The sequence below is a fragment of the Arvicanthis niloticus genome, chromosome 8, assembly GCF_011762505.2.
Source record: "Arvicanthis niloticus isolate mArvNil1 chromosome 8, mArvNil1.pat.X, whole genome shotgun sequence".
Taxonomy (NCBI): Eukaryota; Metazoa; Chordata; class Mammalia; order Rodentia; family Muridae; genus Arvicanthis; species Arvicanthis niloticus.
The window spans coordinates 64,474,067-64,492,884 of record NC_047665.1 but is presented as its reverse complement, the minus strand read 5'-3'; the positions used below and the strand labels follow the sequence as shown (position 1 = coordinate 64,492,884).

Here is an 18,818-nt window from a genome sequence, read left to right as displayed (position 1 = left end):
AAAAGTTTTTAGTCTGTCTTCCTTGTCAAAGGGCTGCTAAAATAGCAAGCTGTTCCTTTAAATCCATAGTCAGTTGGCTAAAAGACAGCTTCCTGGCTGAAAAAAAAAATGTAATCCTCTTTGCCTAGTTAAGAGCTGTAATCTGCAATACGAGTCACCTCATGACAGCCACCATCTGTATGTGTCTGCACTCTGAGCAATGTCTGCCCCTGACCACAGAGGGCCTTTGATGTCAGAGGTGCAACTTGCAAGCGATGTTTTTTTGTTTTTGTTTTTGTTTTTTTTTTGGGGGGGGGGATGCTTGCACACAAAATCTTGTGTCAAGAGTACCAAATGGATGTAGGTGGATGGATCATGTGATCATGTTCTTCTTCTGGGAGTTGACTACTTGAAAGATCTTCTTTTGTTTAAATAGGCAGATAAAACATTTCTTGGTATTCTTAGGCACAAGTCCTATTTAATAACTACTGTGATACTCACGGGACACTACGCACAAAAATCCAAGGCAGGAAAATCTGCCCTCTGAGAACCTTTAAAATAAGTTGCAATTGAATACTAGACTGATTTGAAGGTCAAAGGAATGTAAGTGCCAGAAAGAAGATCCAATTTGGGTGCTCAGTAAAGAAACCAGAGTTCATAGGCACACATGGATGCCATGCCTGTTTTACAGCTGCATGGCACATATAACATCATTTATGCCACTAAGGTTATTTGGCTTATTAAAACTGGTCCTGGAGTCCTGGTCTGTAGTTACTTTCCAACAAACTGTATTTCAGGTATTAGCTAAGGAAGTTATATGATCATTTACTACACAAAGGGAAAAGCCTCACAGAATACATGTGTAATGCTGAACCTTGGGATAACAGGAATGGAACGGAATGTTACAGGAAGGACAGCTTTTGGGATGCTCTTGCTGCCTGATTGAGTTTCCTGATCATTCTCAAGGTTTTACATCTTCTCTGATTGTCTGAGAACTGGATTGCAAATGTAGCTCAGCAAACAAGGCCGAGTGTACCATAGGCACTGGGCTCTAGCTCCAGCACTGCCTGAGAAAAAGCGGTAGAGGCATGCAAGGCTGTGATGTAATTTCACTCCAGAGGTTGACACTGGAGGAGCTGGAGCAAAGGGGGACTGCAGGCTCACCCTCGGCCTCAGGTCACTGTGGGACCACCTGGACTATTTCAGACTTCTTTTTCCCCCCAAAACAACAAAAGAAAAGCTGGGCTCATTCCTCTTCAAGCCCAGGGTAGAGCTCAGTGGTAGAGTGCTTGCTTCTCTGAGGATTTTGATGTATCATTACTATGATGATATATGTTCAGACAAAGTCCTATAATATACCTTTGTTCCACTTTGAAACATAATATTCTTAAGTTGGGAAGTTGTAGGAGAGAATATAACAGATATAGTTGTTGTAATTAAAAACAAGAACTCTAAAAAATTGTAACACTACCCCAGGAAAGGAGAAATGAAACTTTCCAGAAACACAATCATATGCTGACCACGATTGGAATGTGCCTGGACATGCCTATGCCAAGGGTTCATCTCTCAAGGCATGGCATCATGCAGAAGAATGGGGGTTACAAAGAAGCTGCCAGAAAGGAGGAACCACTACAGACGAGAAGACAAAAATTCACAGCAATTATAGCAATACAAATGAGTTTGTGTTTTGCAAACAAATATTAGAGAGAGACTACAAAGTGTGAAAAGGCAGAGATATAATAAGATTTGAGAAATGGAGCGTAAGATTGAAAACAGGTGTTAGACACAGAATTTCTGGTGCTGAGAACCAGAGGTAGGCAGAAGCATGTGTCTACATTCCTGCATTTGGGAGACTGCAGATTCCCATAGCTGAGAAAAGACTATGGATGAACACTGTAAAGCAAGTGCTCAACTCACGGGGTCAGAGGGCTCGGGCACACACAGCCCCAAAGGTCATTTAGTTGTTATCACTAGCTTGGAATAGTAAACAAATGTATTGTATTGACTTAAGCACAACTAAGCAAGAAATACATAAGCATGCTTACAGCCTATACATATATTTTTATATTTATACATTACTCAATATATAATACATAAAGAATGCTTACATTTGGTGCAATGAGAGATAACCAAAATTAAATTTTTGTTCTTGAATTAATAGCCCAAACTAGTTAAAAGGACTTAATTGAGAAGCCATTGGCCATTTTTTTTATTACCATATCCCCCTTTACCGAACTCTCTTTTTTGTTCCAGAAGGCCTGGGAGCCTCACAGAAGAAGGCATAGTGATGCAGAAGACCCATCCCCACTAAGCTTTAGGAATTAAAAGGAGATCCAGAGTGAAAACTCTCATCTCCAAACTGAATTAAAAGATATATTGAGGATATTCATCATGAAAGATTTAAGGAGGATCTATTTGAAAAACAACTGTGGTGTGTGTGTGTGTGTGTGTGTGTGTGTGTGTGTGTTTGTGTATGTGCTGATGGGAAACAAACCCCAGGCCTCTACAACAGAACCCTGCATAGCCATTGCTCTAGCACCGCATTTTGTTTTGTTTTGAGACAATGAACAATGATGACTTACTGCAGCACATTATTTTAAAATCCAAGTCTGTAGACAAAGGTTTACCTCTGGATATGGCACAAATTGGTAAGCCCTTAGAGAAACCTGCTTGTCCATCCTAATAATGTTCCTGACCATGGAAATTAAAATCATGCGCTTGCTACATACGCATGAAGAGCAAAGGTTCAGGTCTTCAACACCCACATAGGAAAGGTAGGCCGGTACGGTGGCCTACTTATAATGCTAACCTTGGAAAGTGGAGTTGGGAAATCCCAGGGGCAAGCTGGCTAGTTAGACGAGCTGAATCAGCAAGCTTTGGGATCAGCAACTGACCTGTTTAGTACAGAAGGTGGAGAGCTAGGAGGAAAGACACTCATTATTAACCTTTGGCCTCCATATGTGCATGCACGTATGTGCCTTGCATGCATGCATACTACACAGACATACCCAAAGGAAAGAAAAAAGAGACAAAAGAATTTGTTTGCTAAAGAAGTTGTTCAAGTATCAAAACCAAATAAGACAGCTTCCTTGGCCAGATTGAAGAATGCAGATTGCTTATGTAGAATAATCTTCACTTTATACAACTAATGTAAAACGTAGCAGCCAGCCCACTTGACCTAATGGCACTGAAATGGAATCACGTTTTACTGTTGCTGGGATCACTGTAGGTAAATGTCAATATGTAGTAGTCTAAGAAAGCACAGGGTTATTAAAGGTCACCTTCCCGAGGGAGCAGTCTTCGGGTTCTTTGACATATACATGGGTTTGGGATAGTCCCCTCAATTCTGTTGTGCACATGTCCCACACTTGTTACCCTTCTCAGTGTGTGGGCGACAGTTCTCAAGTCTAGTGTTCCTTACGTTCATCCCAATAGTTTCCTTCTCAGATCCTACACATCTGTCCTTGTTATAATAGGATCTCTGTCCCCGAAATCTTAACCTTCCATTCCGCATGCTGGTCTTACAAGCTCTTTGCTCTGTTTCCACCTAGCCTGCTCTAACACATATACTCATTCGCTTCTTAAAGTTTCTAGCATAACTTATGTTATTCCTAAATATGTACATATTTCTTTGCATACCTTATCTCCAGCTTTGACTGTCTGACCTTCATTTCATACCTTCTTCTCTTCCCCTGGCTATCAACTTCACCTTTCAGATCGAAGTCCCAATCCTAGATTTCTTTATGAGTTCTCATTTGGTGGCTCTACCCACAATGCTTCACTGACACTATTATCAATACTAAAAATGTCTTTTGGTTAAATGGTCAGTAAATCATACAGTCATGCAGTGATGATTTCCAGTCTCACATAGGTCTCGGAAACACACACCTAACCCAACAGCCGTTCCTGTAGTATGTGGCCTCAGTTCTTGATCTTCTTGTTAAGGTATTTATCTGTACCAACAATATTGTGTGCCTTCTGTTCTCCCAACACAAATGGGAAGTACTGTCTCAACTACCTTTCTAAGCATTCCCCAGGTTCCACTGATTTGTCTCCTTAGGGGTCTGGGTCAACACTGCTTATCTTTCCAACATTTTCGAGTAAATATTCATTTAATCTTTCCATATTCAGTACCAAACATTCATATAAAAACTGCATAATCTATTTTATAGAAAACATGTATCAATCTCTGAGAATTAGCTTTCTTTCTCGGACCCATTCTCTCTGTCTCTGTCTCTCCCAACTTCCATCTTAGCTTCAGAAACTGTTCAACTTTAGACAAGTCTCCCCTGGATCACCTGTTGCCTTCCTGCATCAGCCTCACCTCTCTTTCTTCCAGGGCTCTACTGTAGAGCCGTCACACGCCTCACCCCCTTCCTCAGCTCCTACTCTTTCCTCAAGCTTTCCACTGAGACCACACTTCCTGATTATAAGTCTCTTAATCTGAAATCTAGTCATTACACTTCAGTCTTGATCCTTCCTGATATCTGTTGCGTATTATAGCTGTTCACATCTTTGGCTTTAAGCTTGTTTTCTCACTAAGATCCATTACATTTCCCCTGACATTATCAGCTTGAAAACATTTCTACCTGTCCATACGACACTGCTATTGACTCTGTCTATTCAATATTGTGTCCCTGGGTCTCTATTCTCCTTCTTCTCTCAATGTTCTTATCTACTTGCAAGGTTTAAAGAGTCTCATAGAAACTGATTATGTCAACTGTATGTGTCAGCCCAGCTGATGCTCTGAACTTCACACTCCAATGTTAGTTATTATTTTAGGAAAAATAATATTTAGATACTCCTAAACTAAAGTCTTCTTTGCTAATCTCAGATGTATTTCTCCTCTCAGATTTCCCATCTTGGTTTATTTAATCTTCAGTCTTCATGACATCCTGTTACCAAGACCAAATAACGTAGGTTCTTTGACTCCATCAAAGAATGAACGTGACCATGGTTTTTTTCATTACTCATTAGACAATGTTGGGAAGTTGTGTTGTATGGTGTGCACATGTGGCATTTCTTCATTTTCCTTTTTAATTACCGCTTTAATGGATACATTTAATGAAGCATTTTAAATATTAGTTGTAGAAAATCTTGGCTTTAGTGTGATCAACCTGAGGAAGGAAGAGTGGATTTCACTATGGGTAAAAGAGGAAATGGCTTTCATTCTGTTCTTCTCATGGCAAACATGGGGTGTTATCTGTTTCTTGTCAGCTGTCCATCTGCACTGAACTTCTAAGGCTCTTCTTAGCTTGAGCCTACTTACTATGACTCATTTTGTTCTTGAAATAATATATCGAGATTTTCTCCCTGGAACAGCTCAGATATATTTTTCTCTGCCAATGCTGCTTCAGACTGCTTACTATTTTCTAAATCTTTGCTAATACTCACCCAGCTATGACACACCAAAAGAGTTGGCAAAAAAGAATGTGGTGAGAGACTCGGGATATTTACCTTCTAATTCTTTTGTTATCGTCAGGCATATCAATATCTGGGCTTAACTGGTAATTAAGGAGCTCTGTACCAAAGAGGTCATATTCCAAGTAAGAGCCAAGTTGAGCAAACTCCAGCAACTCCTTCTTATCAAATATAGACCTAGAGACAATAAAAGACATATTGCTGTTATTAAAAGCATATTCTCTGTGTGTATGCTGTAGATATGCATAATGTATAGTAAACTATTATTTATAGTTTATTATAAAGAACTGATTCGCACAAAGTGCCCTCTGAACTCTGATTGTCCTCCACGAAATGAGCATGCTCACACAGACACTAAATAGCTAAATAACTAAATAAATGTCAAAAAACCCCTATGAAGTGGGCTTTATTATGTTCAAGTTCAATTGAACAAGGTCAATCCGTTACCAGAAATATGGAAATCTATTTAGCCAAAATAAAGTTACTGTCCTAAAGTCCTTAGGAATTCTATGCTCACACTAATTTTTCAGCTATTATCCATGCAGTATTTTATAATGCTCATATCTTTTTTTAAGCTATGTTCCATCTTTTAATTACTAGCTTGTATTTTTCATCCTGTAGCCCTGCTAAGAGCCATGGAAGATATCAAGAGTATTTGGTACCAGGTCTCACCAGACCAATGCCAATCTGGCTGAATCAGGAAGCTCTTGATGCAAGGTGGCAGCAGGGTGATTTTCTTGAGAAATGGTTCTGAAATTAATTTCAAAGTCTATGTGAGTACCATTCTAACATATTTCAAAGGGGCAATATTCCTAAGATTAATATGTTTAGGGGGTTGGAGAGAGGAGTCAGTCTATGAAGTATTTGAAATAGAAGAATTCGGATTCAGATGACCAGCAACATAGAAGGCTGAGTAGATCTGTAACCCCAGACCTGGAGGTAGGGAGAGAAGGAGCAAGAATAGATTCCTGGATCTCAGTGGCCAGTCTGCCTGACCGAATTGACAAAGTCCAGTTCCAGTGAAAATTCATGTCTCACAAAATAAGATGGGAAAGCAGTTGAGGAAAATCCTCAACATCAACCTCTGGTTGTCACAAGCTCATGTCCATACAAGTACTTGCACATACATGTGCACACACTCATATGACCATGTACATATACCATACACATATGTGTGTGTGTTCTTTTATGATTACTTTTGAAATAAAATTTATTGCTTATCAATATCTTGTTAAATGAATCGGTATATTAAACGTCTTTCTATTCTAGGATACAGCCATGTAAATGAAGGGCAAGGAGGAAATAGAAGCAGAGAATACAGGCAAAGCATCAGAGGACACAGTAAAAGACACCTCAAGAAATTTAGATGTAACAGCTAAGAAGGGATACATTATAGTATCCCCAAATAACTTTGTAGACATTCATTCACATGTGGAAAAATAGGAAAGAATAAATACATCCTGACAGAATGCAGTGTGGGAAATAACTCAGGGAGAGAAACTCCATTCGACATGGTGTGAGAGCCTAGAGAAAAATCCCCGAGAAAGGAAGTGATTGCTTGAGGCTCAAACTTGGCCCAGAGAAGAAATAAAAATGCCCGATTATCCTTATCTTGTAGATTCTTACACACTCTGGCAACTTAAGGCTGCAAGGATCAGTGTATGATTACATGTCTATGAATCTACTGCTAAGCAGTCAGAAGTATTTACAGAACTTTTCTCCCCAACAATGGGAAGGTTCTAGGAGCCACATGTGCAAGAGGTGCCTGCTTTTCTAGGTGTTTCCAGGGAGTAGACCCGACTGCTATCATGTCATAGGCTGTCTCCTTTCCTTTCTTTTCACCAGTTTAACACTTAGCATTCACAGTATTGATTTAGGAAGGTACATGGCTAAGGAGACTTTCCTTTATACTTTAAAATGTGAATCACCACTGTGCTAAGGTTTATAAATACCTCTCTTTTCCCATCTTCTTACCATGGAGATAAACTCATGCTTCCAAAATTACTAAGTTAAAGGAATATATGTTTTTTTGTAGTAAACATATTCTGTTTTCCCCCAAAGAGCCAAGCTTTAAAAAAATATACACAACTAAAATAACAGGAGGGAGAAAGAATTAAGTTTAGTATTTTATCTTTTGAGTCAAATGTGAATTGTTAATTATACAACATGGGCAAGCTACTGAATGGGGAAGCCAGAGGAGAATGGAGGCATGGACAGGTCAGACTAGACTCTTGTTTCCATTGCTAATATTTCCCTTCTTTTCTTTTAGCCCAATGCCCTGAAATGAAGTTCTCTACATTTTAAGTGATGTGTTAAGGACTATACTTAAACACCAACGATAAAAAATGCAATAGGTTTGAACCACAGGAAATATATTTAGCCTTAGTTCCACTTGAAAGTAGAAAACTACAGGCTGGGTAGGTAGCTCAAGTTGGACATGTTTGATAAGCAAGCATGAGGACCTGGGTCTGATCCCCAGCACCACATCAAAAGCCTTGCATCTGGGCTGTAGGTGGAAGTAGACAGAAGTCTGGAGCTTGCCATCCAGCCAGCCTAGTCTAACTGGCAAGCCCCAAATTCCAGTGAGAGACCTGTTTCAAAGAGCAAGGTGACCAATCCCTAAGAAATAACACCTAAGATTGACTTCTGGCCTCCACAGGTATGAGTACACATGTACATGAATACCCAGATGTGTATTCCCCAGTGGCTGTGCTGTTTTATAATCTCATTTAATGTTTTCCACAATCCTAACAGTTCTTGAATTCACTGATGAACTGAAGAGGTGAAGTCAAGGTAATGTACTAATGTACTAAACTCAGCTCAAAGTTAGAAACCATTCTCTCAGCCATCCCACTACACATCTTGTCAAATTGCCATTATTTATTTACTCAATGGGAAACCCAGGAATTATATGGACTCAGTACACACATAACATTTGTAAGTTTTAAGCCTGGCATCTCATTTTTCCCTGACACCATCCTTAAATTATGTGAGGAAAACATGAGGACCAAAAGGGGGTATATAGATAAGAATGGGAAAGCTCTGGAAAGAGAAGAAAAGATGAGCTTAGAGATAACTCTAATTCCCAGGTAGGAGTATAATCAACATGGTAAGTATAATAGGTAATATTAACCCTTTCCAGTTATCTTAGACAAAATGAATGGCACTCAAGGAAGGAGAAAGAATGAAAGACTATTGCTTTCATTCTTTGCATGAGTCTTACATTGCTTTATGCTCATTTGAGATACTAAGGTATCTACATTCACCAGGACAGACAAGATGGCTGTTCATGATGGATGTACCATGCATATCAGCTGCCTCCACATTTTTCTCTACCTCCATCAATGTTAACTCTGCTATGGTGATTCAAGGGCATGTTCCCCAAAGGCTCCTGTGTTAGAGCTTGACCTCCAGTAGAGGCCTAGAGAAGTAGAACCCAGCAGGAGGTCTTCCAGTCACTGGGTGTCTTCTAGGCATTGTGGTGATGCCTTTGAAAGGAGTATACTGGGATGTCAGTCCCTTCTTTTCCTCTCTCAACATGGCCATGAGTTGAAGATCTTTGTTTTTGCCAACTACTTCCACCATGGCATTCAGTATTCACAGAAGAGGAGCTTCAAGGAAATATATCCTGAATGTGGACTCTATCTTCAGAACTAAGGTCCTCCTCCTCCTCCCCTTCCTTCTCTTATTCTTCTTCCTTCTCTTCCTCCTCCTTCAATTTTCTTTTGAGACACTATTTCACTATATAGTTCTGGCTGTCTTGGAACTCACTAGGTATGCCAGGCTAGTCTTGAACTCACAGAGATTGACCTGCCTCTGCTTCCCAAGTGCTGGGATTAAAGTTGTGTGCCACTACATCTGGCAGATCCAAATTCTTTATAATTTGATTCATTACACATTGGTGCTGTTTGACTGTCATCACAGAATGAAGCAGAGATAAAAATAAAGGGTCTAGGGAAAAGATATATTCATTAGGAAATGTCCCAGTAACTTATTTCTTCCAGTCAGTTACCACCTTCTGTCAGTCCATTCAGCTGTGAAGTCATAAATAGACTATAAATGAAGTTCCTCTCCTGGAGACTCTATCACTTTCCAATGGTTTCAACAGATGGTGATCAAACTTCAACACATGAGCCCTTTGAAGGAACATGTATATCCAAACTATAACATAGGCTTTTGATATACATGTATGTAATAAAAACATCTCCATGTTACAGATGGAAAAGACAAACCTCAGGAAAGATAAGTAACCAGGGCCCAGGGGTGCTGTAAAGAAACTCAGACTGCTCTGTGTTCAGGAGTCCTGGTCTACCAGCCTCATGAATGCTGAGAAAATCTGCAATACCAGAGGAGCTCTGTTCCATGCCATTGACTCTTCCTTTGTGGAGAAAGAGGCTCCTTGGCATTGGCATCTAAAAGACTCACCCACCTAGTGCTCCTTGAAGGTCACTTTCCTGTGTGAAACTGATACTCAGTTGGATGATTTCTGGTGACTGGAGTTAGCTATTGCATTTTTGTTTGCACAAATGATTTTCTTTCACTTGGAGAAGGGTTGATACCAAATGTCAATATGGTTCTCTGGAAAAATGGACTCTACTTAAAGTCTGTCAGGTGAGCTCTCAAATCGTCCAACCATCAGTAATCACAAAGGACAATTCATAGAACTGGAGGTACTAACTTCAGCCAGTCCTCCTCATCCCATAGTTTATATCCATGAATAACTCTATATTCTTTTCTATGCTAACAGTCTTAAAGATTTTAAGATAAGTATTTTAAAGTTTTTTTTTCCTTTTCTTGGCATATGAAAGAGCTTCTGGGATTCCAACATGGCTTCATGGGAAACGGCACTTGCCACCAATACTGACAACCTTAGTTCAATCCCAGCAACCTACATTGTAGAAATGAGGTTGTCCTCTGACCTCCCTATACATACCATGGCATGGACATCTCCATACACATGCATACATACATACATACCTATCTATCTATTATCTATCTATCTATCTATCTATCTATCTATCTATCTATCTATCTACCTATCACCTATATGTAAATGTAATAAAACTGTTGAAAGAAGTCTTGAATTCAATAGTGAAGAAAGTTTCATCTTTTGATGAATGAAATGACTTCCAGGCCATTTATGAAGTATCTTGGGAATTCAAGCATGATCATCAAAACTTGTTTCAGTCAAGTATTAGTTCTTGTCTCTCCTATGATATAATTTCATCTACTGCATACTTTAAACTTTTGCTCTTCAGCTGGTAAATGGATAGCATATACATTACAAAATAACATTTTCACAGAAGGGATGTCTGCATAAAACAATAATTTGGACAATGTTTTGGAAACTTTGTATAGAAGAGCTAAGGGTCAGAGAAAAGGCTGTGATTCATGGACATCACCAAGATGGCAATAGCACCTACTCTTTGTCTAGAGTTTCCTAGTTCACAGAACTCCCAACGACACTATGTCATTTCAATATCCAAGTATGCCTCGTGAATTAGCTTAGCAAATATGTAATGTCACCTGTCTTGTGTTATTCTTCATGTTGGGAGTACGAATATGAATAAAAACCTGTCAGCCGAAGTAACTTAAGGTCTGTGGAAAAGACAGATGTTTTAAAGTAATGATGGTCAAATGTTTTAAAGTAATGGTCAAATGTTTCAGAGTTTTTATAGTGCAGAGAAAATACAAGGTATTATGAAAGAACAGCGAAGGAAGGGATTTACTTGAGCTGAGTCTTGAAGTATCTCATTTACATAAAACTTGGTTCAGGTGTTGCATAAGAGGTGCATAATACAGAGGAACATCTGCTGAGAGTTAAGAAAGCTTATCGCTCTTGACTGTAAGACAATAGCTTATTAGATGCAAAGTACATCCATCCACCCATCCATGCATCCATCCATGCATCCATGTATCCATCCATGCATCTATGCATCCATCCATGCATCTATGCATCCATCCATTCATTCATCCAACTGTCTGTCCAATCATCAATCTATTCATCTATCCATAGGCCCAGTAAAACATCCATTCATCTACCAATTAGTAAGAAACTGATAGCCTCCAAAGACAAATAGCACACAGCCCTGTACTTTGGAAAAGTTAGTATCTATAAAGGAAATAAAAACATTCCTAAACAAATATTGTTTTGCCGAATTTACCAAGAATCATGATAACAGTACTTCTAAGAATGAGGTTAGCAAACAGAAAAAAGGCAAAAAGGCATCTTGACTGATTTGGGGTTAAGCTTTGGTGAATTGAATACTGATGGAATACTCATCCAAATAGACACCAAAAATGGAATAAGACAGTACCCTAGAGTGCACATTTGTATGAGAGCTCAGGAAACAGTTGTTTATTGTCTTGAAACAGTTGTGGAGAATTATGGGAGATCATATAGAGCATGAGGTGAGAACCAGGGACTAAGATGTTTGGGTTCTGTATCTAAGCAGAGGGTCCTCACTGAAGATTTTTAACACAGAGTACAGGAATATAGTCAGGTTTGGGTTTCGGAAGATGTGTCTAGTTGACTGTGGAGAAGAGATTATAGAGGGAAGCTAAGGAATCGAGTCATTGTGGGAAACTCACAGTAGTTCAGGGGACAAAAGAAGGCAACAAGAGAAGAGTGGATAGGAAGAGCTATGTTTGGAGATCTTCATGAGGTGGGTAGGTAGTAGCATGTCCAGACTCCAGAGAGAGAAACAATCAAACGAGTATTCAGGGCAAACAAGTGCTCCCATTGGTCAGAATACAGATAGCAGCACAAGGCAGGAGTGAACCATGGAGGGATGGAGGATGAACTCAGGGCAGCTAATTAGTTGAATTAAGTCATTCCAAGAACATGGGAGGAGCACGTTTTGAAGCACACAATACACTGAAGCTATAATTATGCCACATGAAGATGTCATTATACAAAAAAAGAAACTAAAGTTTGGATCCTGCAAATCATGGGGAAGCCTGGGCTTCCTGGACCCAGTCCAGTGCTCTCTCCACACCAGGCATTCAGATCTATGGATTTCTGAGCCTAGAGATTAAGAACTGTGAAAAGAACTCTGTCTTGCTCACCGAGCCAGCACATAAGGAAGTATGGACTGCATTTTCTATAAAAACATACTATTGATTAAATAAAAATTTAAAAGTTAGCAAGCCTATGCAAAGATAGACATTTGTATCTATAACTTATTTGTTAAAAACTGAGTTTTGATGAATGCCCACTAATTACCAAAAAAGCAATTTATTTATCCTTGACCCCTTGAACAGTTTAAAACCAAGAAATATTTGTACAAATAGAATATGTGGAATGTTTACTTATTTTATAAAAATTTTCAGTAGCTACTTTAAATTACTAAACTCAACTAGAAATATTCATTTAATAGCCTAACATGAATTTTTACATCTATGGTGATATTTTTAAACAAATATATAACTTATTGTAATCCAATGATAATAATCTAATAAGTTAATACTGAAGTCAGGCCTGGTGGTTCATGTCTATAATTCCAGAGCATTGATGGCTGAAGCAGGGGAATAAAGCTTTCAAGGCCTCTCTGGGCTATACAATTGATTTCAGGCTAGCTTGAGTAGTCTACATCGTGAGACCTGTCTCAGAAAAATGAAAAAACTCAAAGCAATTTGCGAACATTGTCCTCCTGTATGTTCCATACTGCTAAAGACAGCCTTACCTCAAAGGAAAGTTGGAACAACCTTTAATTTGGGGCAAGGTTCTGGGGACTGAACCCAGGGAGTCACACATGTACTGTATTTTTCTTCTGCCACCACTGAGAGGGTACATGTCAGTTGATGCATTTTAACTAATTAAAAGTAAATGTCAAAGAATACGAGGAGCAAATACTGCCAACAGATTTTAAGACAATTTTCTATTTCCACTGAATGTTTACCAAGAATTTTAGTTTCATTTAAATGTATCATTTAGAATGGTACATTAGATTAATATATTAGTTTATGGTTATCTTCGGAGGCATTTAAAATATCAATTTACGTGTTTTTGTGAGATTCTTTTTGGCATTCTATTATGGGCCAGCATGTTCAATGTTAGTGATTAACTGGGGATAAAAGCCAAGAGAAAAATAGTTCCAATTGCCATTATCTACATTTTAATAAGCACACTTAACAGTTCTGACTGGTTGAGTCCCTTTGATGACATCAAGGAAGAAGTGATGTCACATTTTAAATGTTATGACTTAAGGTTTCAGCAACAGGAATGGAAGGCCATAAAAACAAAACAAAACAAAGCAGAAAACAAACAAAACCAGAAAACCAAAACAACAACAACACCCTTCCTTAAAATAGACTAAAACCAGTGGCTTCGATTGCAAAGTGTAATTAAGACTTTATTTTAAAAGACAATTCACAATTTATAAACCCCAGCAAGAGCTTTGTGCCATGAACTTTTCAGCTGCCACCCAGCACAAAAGAGGCTGCGTTTTTCATGTGCAGCAGTACATGGTTAAGGGGTTGACGGTGTTGAGGACAGGAAAGATAAATCTCATAGACATGGGTATCCTATTTGTTAAAATGTCACCTTTCATGGGAATGGTGTCAGAGTCATGACAAATTGCTTCAGGGAAAAAGAATTACTAGTGGAAGGTTTGGGTGGATAGAATGTGCTGGGAAGAGCGTATGACCAGGGCTGCCTTTCGCCCAGATATTGGCAGATCTACAAACAGCAATTTAGAACACTCAAAATCGTCAAATGCCATTGTGATATAATTTCATTTTATTAGACAGTATTTGTACTTAGAAGTTGAGATGGCTTTTAGTTTGTGAAAGGCTTAACTGGATTTCTGCTTTTCTTCTGTGTATGCCTTTTAAGTAGGTTCTACTTTAAAAAGAAATCCATGGTAAAGAATAATAAAAAGACATTTGCATGGCGCTTTAAGAGTTAAAATAGTTTTCTTGTCTGGGGTTAATGGCTCAGTGGGGCAGAACACTTGCTGTGGAATCTAGAGGGGGCTGAGTTCAAATCCCGAGAACCCGTGTAAAGAGCTAGGCGTGGCAGCACACCTATCTGTGTCCATGGTGCTGTGGGGGCTGCAGACAGAAGAATTGGTAAGATTTACTGACCAACATCTTAGCGTCAGGTTGAGTGAGAAACCCCATCTCAAGGAGTCCAGGCCTCCATGCTCATATGTGCATCTGCACATACATAAATAATTTTTCTTAACCCCTTTGACATAGGAACAAACAGATGCAGAGGCATAAATAACTTACTTAAAGTCACTTAGCAAGGACATGAAACATGAAACCAGGAAACACAACTTCATATCCTCTCTCCAAGGTCTGATGTGTGTTACATGAATGAAAGAATCTGTAGTCAATAGCATGACATAAATTTAACTTAAAATATATTCAAGGTTTGTATCAGTATAAGGCTCCATTAAAATGTTTATTTCGTGCAAAATATATCACTGGAATCCATACCACATAACAGCAGCAAAGAAGCCATGTTAAAAGGTGCCTAGTTTGCCATGCATGTAATCTACATACACATATATTACACAGTGAGATCACACATATTACATAATGAAAACAGACATGTCAGCAAGCATTAGTCATTATAGGAAAGAAAGTGTTATTAATGAATATTTTCATTTATTAATGAAAATTTTATTAATTTTCATTTATCAATTTAATTTATTAATTTATTAATGAAAATTTTCATTTGCTCATCCTTTGCTGTTGGATCCAAGCCAGATTGAAGGACTTTTTTCCCTGTGTGTGAGATGCAGGCCGCACATGCTACACTGTGCGCACTCATTTTTCTTGATGCATTTTGTACAACATGTCTGAATTGCATGTACATGCATCCAGCTCACTCTAAGTGGTTAAGAAATGAAGCTGTATTTATGAGACTCTAAACACCACAGACCTCTGTGGGTGTGCAGAGCTCCAATTATTCTTTTTAAGAATGCTACGGTACTATTTAGCAATACAAAGATGTTTTGTTCAATTCCCATTTGCTAGACATTTGCTTGGAACTGTTTCTGAATGACTTCAAATTAATTCATTAGAACTTATGGGAATTACATGGGTACCACTCCATGGATCCTGCAGAAGGTTTTATTATTATTATTTTTTTTGCCTTTTCAAAGAAAATCTTAAGGTTAAAAGTCATCATAATTATAATTAAATAATCACTTTGAAAGAATTCCAGCCCAATGTTTGATATATACATATGGTAATTAGTCACTCAAATATTTGTTGAATGAATGAAGTGGTATTTCACTCTTTTCATCTAATTAACAGCATGGTGGGGAAAAAAAGTGTCAGATTTGTATCCTTCCAAGAGTTGGGCCAATTTGGCATGTGTGATCAAAGGCAAAGAGAACAAAATATTTTTGGCCCATTCCTGAGTTTTTCCTTCTGGTCTTTCAGATACCCTTGGGTCAAGTTCCTTTACCATCCCCAGGGAGTAGTTTTCAAAGAGAGTGATTCACTCTCTTCATACCCTTAATTATCATGCCTGTAATCAGACCCTGGATGTCCATCAAAATTCTCTGGCTTGTTAAATAGATATCCACAAAGATAAAAGATTTAGACATAGCACCTGCCTGTCACCCCCTAGGAATTTCAAATTTTGAACTGGTGAATAGTTGCTAAATATTTGTTATTTGGACCATGGTTTTGTTTTGTTGTTTTGTTTTTAAGTTTTTTTTTTTTTCCACTGAGCTTTCTCTGGTAAAGAAAGAAGTTTATTGTATATGCATAGTTACATCTACTCTAATATGGCATTCATGATAAGCCATGTTTGAAAATAAATGACAAAAAAAAATAGTTGGGGGTGGGGTGGGGAGGGCCATTCTTTAAAGCACACATAACCTATAATAGACCCACCCCAAGGCAGTGCTACCATTTAGAAATGCGGCTAGAGTTTTAGAAGATGGTAAAATAATTACAAAGGTTAAAGTTAAGTCAAATTGGGCAAAGCCATTCCCATTAAAAGCCCAAACAAGAACACAGGGGCCGCTGTTATTGTCTAATACATGTTGACTCAAGGTGGCTACCGTTGTCAAGACAGTCTCCATTGGTGTCCCAAAGGGTCACATTCACAGCCATCAACCTGTTCTTCAACAGGCTCCTTGTGACTTAAAGGAAACAGATGGAAACAGATGGGAGGGCTTGGGACATAGTAGACTTATCAATTTGTTGCATGTTTAATGACATTAGGCTTGTAACCAGTGGTCAGGTAATAACAGAGTGGTTTGGAGGTCTTCAAGGAGATGGTCATCCATTAACTCTTTCCTGTCAGCATTCCACCTTCCCCCTTTGGATAACTGTGTAAGTTTCTTATTGTGGGAGTATGTAGTTGTGTGTGTGTGTGTGTGTGTGTGTGTGTCTGTCTGTCTGTCTGTCTCTCTGACTTCCTGCCTATCTGAGCAAGTCCTAATGCAGATTTCATAAACCTTCTGAAAGAATTGACTGCTTCCAAAGGATTGTTTGTGTTCTCTGAAGTGAAATCTACATTTGAAAAAAAAGTCAAAGTAATTTTCCAGGTAGTCAAAGCTGAAGATCACCCTGCTCACTTCAGAGCAATTTTTGTTATGAAGTGAGTCAAAAGCGGCCACCTGAAGCCACTACTTCCCAAACTTAACAGAACACAGCTTCAGAACCTTCTGCCTTTGCCCAGAAATATGGGGAGAAGTGACATGGTGTTATGCTTGATCATTTGATTTGGGGGAAGGGGGGTTAGAGGCTGTGTTTTAGGGAATGCTTTTTCTTTTGAAATGTCTATTGCATTGTGTCCAGGCTCTTTTATGAGTTGTCCCCATTACAAAGAGCTGAAGCCCCTGATCTTTGAGCACAGATCAGATTGTATGTACTGCCCAGCTGAGCTCAGACAGCCTGTGGAAAGCTGACCTAGTCAGACTCCAGCCTGGTGACTCGTCTGCTCTGAACAGTCACTTCAAATAGCTCCCACTTCCTACATCTGCCTCCTGATCTTTTCCTGTTACTTTATTTGGTTTGTTTTCAAAAGCCATTTTCCCTGGTTGCTTCCCCCATAAAATTCTTTTTCTTTCTTTCTTTCTTTCTTTCTTTCTTTCTTTCTTTCTTTCTTTCTCTCTCTCTCTCCTTTCTTTCTTTCTTTCTTTCTTTCTTTCTTTCTTTCTTTCTTTCTTTCTTTCTTTCTTTCTTTCTTTTTTCACACACTGGAATCCCAAATGATCTATACTATGGGTGCTGAGTGGGTAACTGTCTAGGGATTGCCTTAGGCTGTGTCAGCATGCTTGGGGCTTGTGTGGTGTCATGTCAACAATTCCATTCAATCCTGGGGCCATCCAAGAGAGAAATACTGAATTTGTAGCCAATGGATATCAGGTAATATATCTGTATCATTTAATATAAAAGTATATACATGCATATATGTGTGTATATATAATGTATATATAAGTCTAGTGAAAACGTATGTGTATATCACTAGAAAATAAATACTAGTACTTTTTATATTGTTTAGTTTTTCATAAGCCAGGAAATATTGTTGTGGTAGTACAGGTTTATTTCACAATTTACAATAAAAACTTATTTTCTATTTGTGCCAAGCATAATTTTCTAACTTAATGTCTAACTGTGAAAAAGCAGAGATGTAGGATAGTTAGAGTCTGCTTCAAGGAGTATCTTGGTCCAGTTTCAAGCGGTGTGGCAGACTAAATGTTCACAGAAAACCTTTCCAACAGAGTCCATATAAAACACTGAATAAAACTGAAGAGAAAAAAGTCTCTGTTTTGAAATGCTTGGTTGGGGCTACTGGCAAAGTTAAGACTCTTTCTGGGGCAGAAGAAATGGGGTGGGGTGAGAAAATGAACAGCAAAGGGAGTCAAACAAGCCTTCTGTGAGGGGCCTTGAGAGCTAAGGAGCTTGGGAAGGAATAGGAAGGGAGATCAATTTGAAGATACACAGGAAGCTGCCCCATCACCAAAACCAGCATCTCTCATTGTCCATGAATAGGGAGAAAGCTTGAGGCAAAGAGTTCTCTAGAGTATATACTTGCCTCTGCTGCAGCTGATATAGGAGGAAAGATGAGTGACAAGTCTTGAGAATCTATAACTTTTATCCAGCAAGTGCAAGGGTGGGCACTCCTGGTGTCTGTTATTTTTGACAGTCTCTCTTGTCAAAAAATGTAATCACGAGAAGCAACGTGTGTTTCCACTCATTTGAAGTATTTTGTGTTCAGATTCATGGAGAGGGAAAGTAGAATGTTCTCCACTACAACCTGGAGGAGAAAGTCTCCTAAATTGCATGCTTCAAATATTTAAGATGATAAATTTTATGTTATGTATATTTGTAAAACAAACAAATCAGCAGCAGCAGGAGCAGCAAACCCCCGCAAAAGGAAAAAGAAGGGCCAAGAACGGATGTGCATGCCTGCAGTCTAGTGCTTAGAAGGCTGAAGTGAGAAG

General features: G+C 38.7%; 1 protein-coding gene across 16 annotated transcripts in view; it reads right to left on the bottom strand.

Annotated features, from left to right (window-relative positions):
- Pter (phosphotriesterase related) overlaps positions 1-18,818 on the bottom strand; it is an 82,122-nt gene that overhangs the window by 23,656 nt on the left and 39,648 nt on the right. For 14 of the 16 annotated variants that reach the window (XR_013112293.1, XR_013112294.1, XR_013112291.1 and 11 more), the window contains one exon: positions 5,437-5,577. The exons of the other annotated variants lie outside the window; for them this stretch is intronic. Coding sequence is in view for 7 of the 14 variants with exons in the window: in XM_076939506.1 (XP_076795621.1) it covers positions 5,437-5,577 (141 nt within the window). In the remaining 7 variants the exon portion in view is untranslated. The remainder of the gene's footprint in view (positions 1-5,436; positions 5,578-18,818) is intronic. 16 annotated transcript variants of the gene reach the window in all.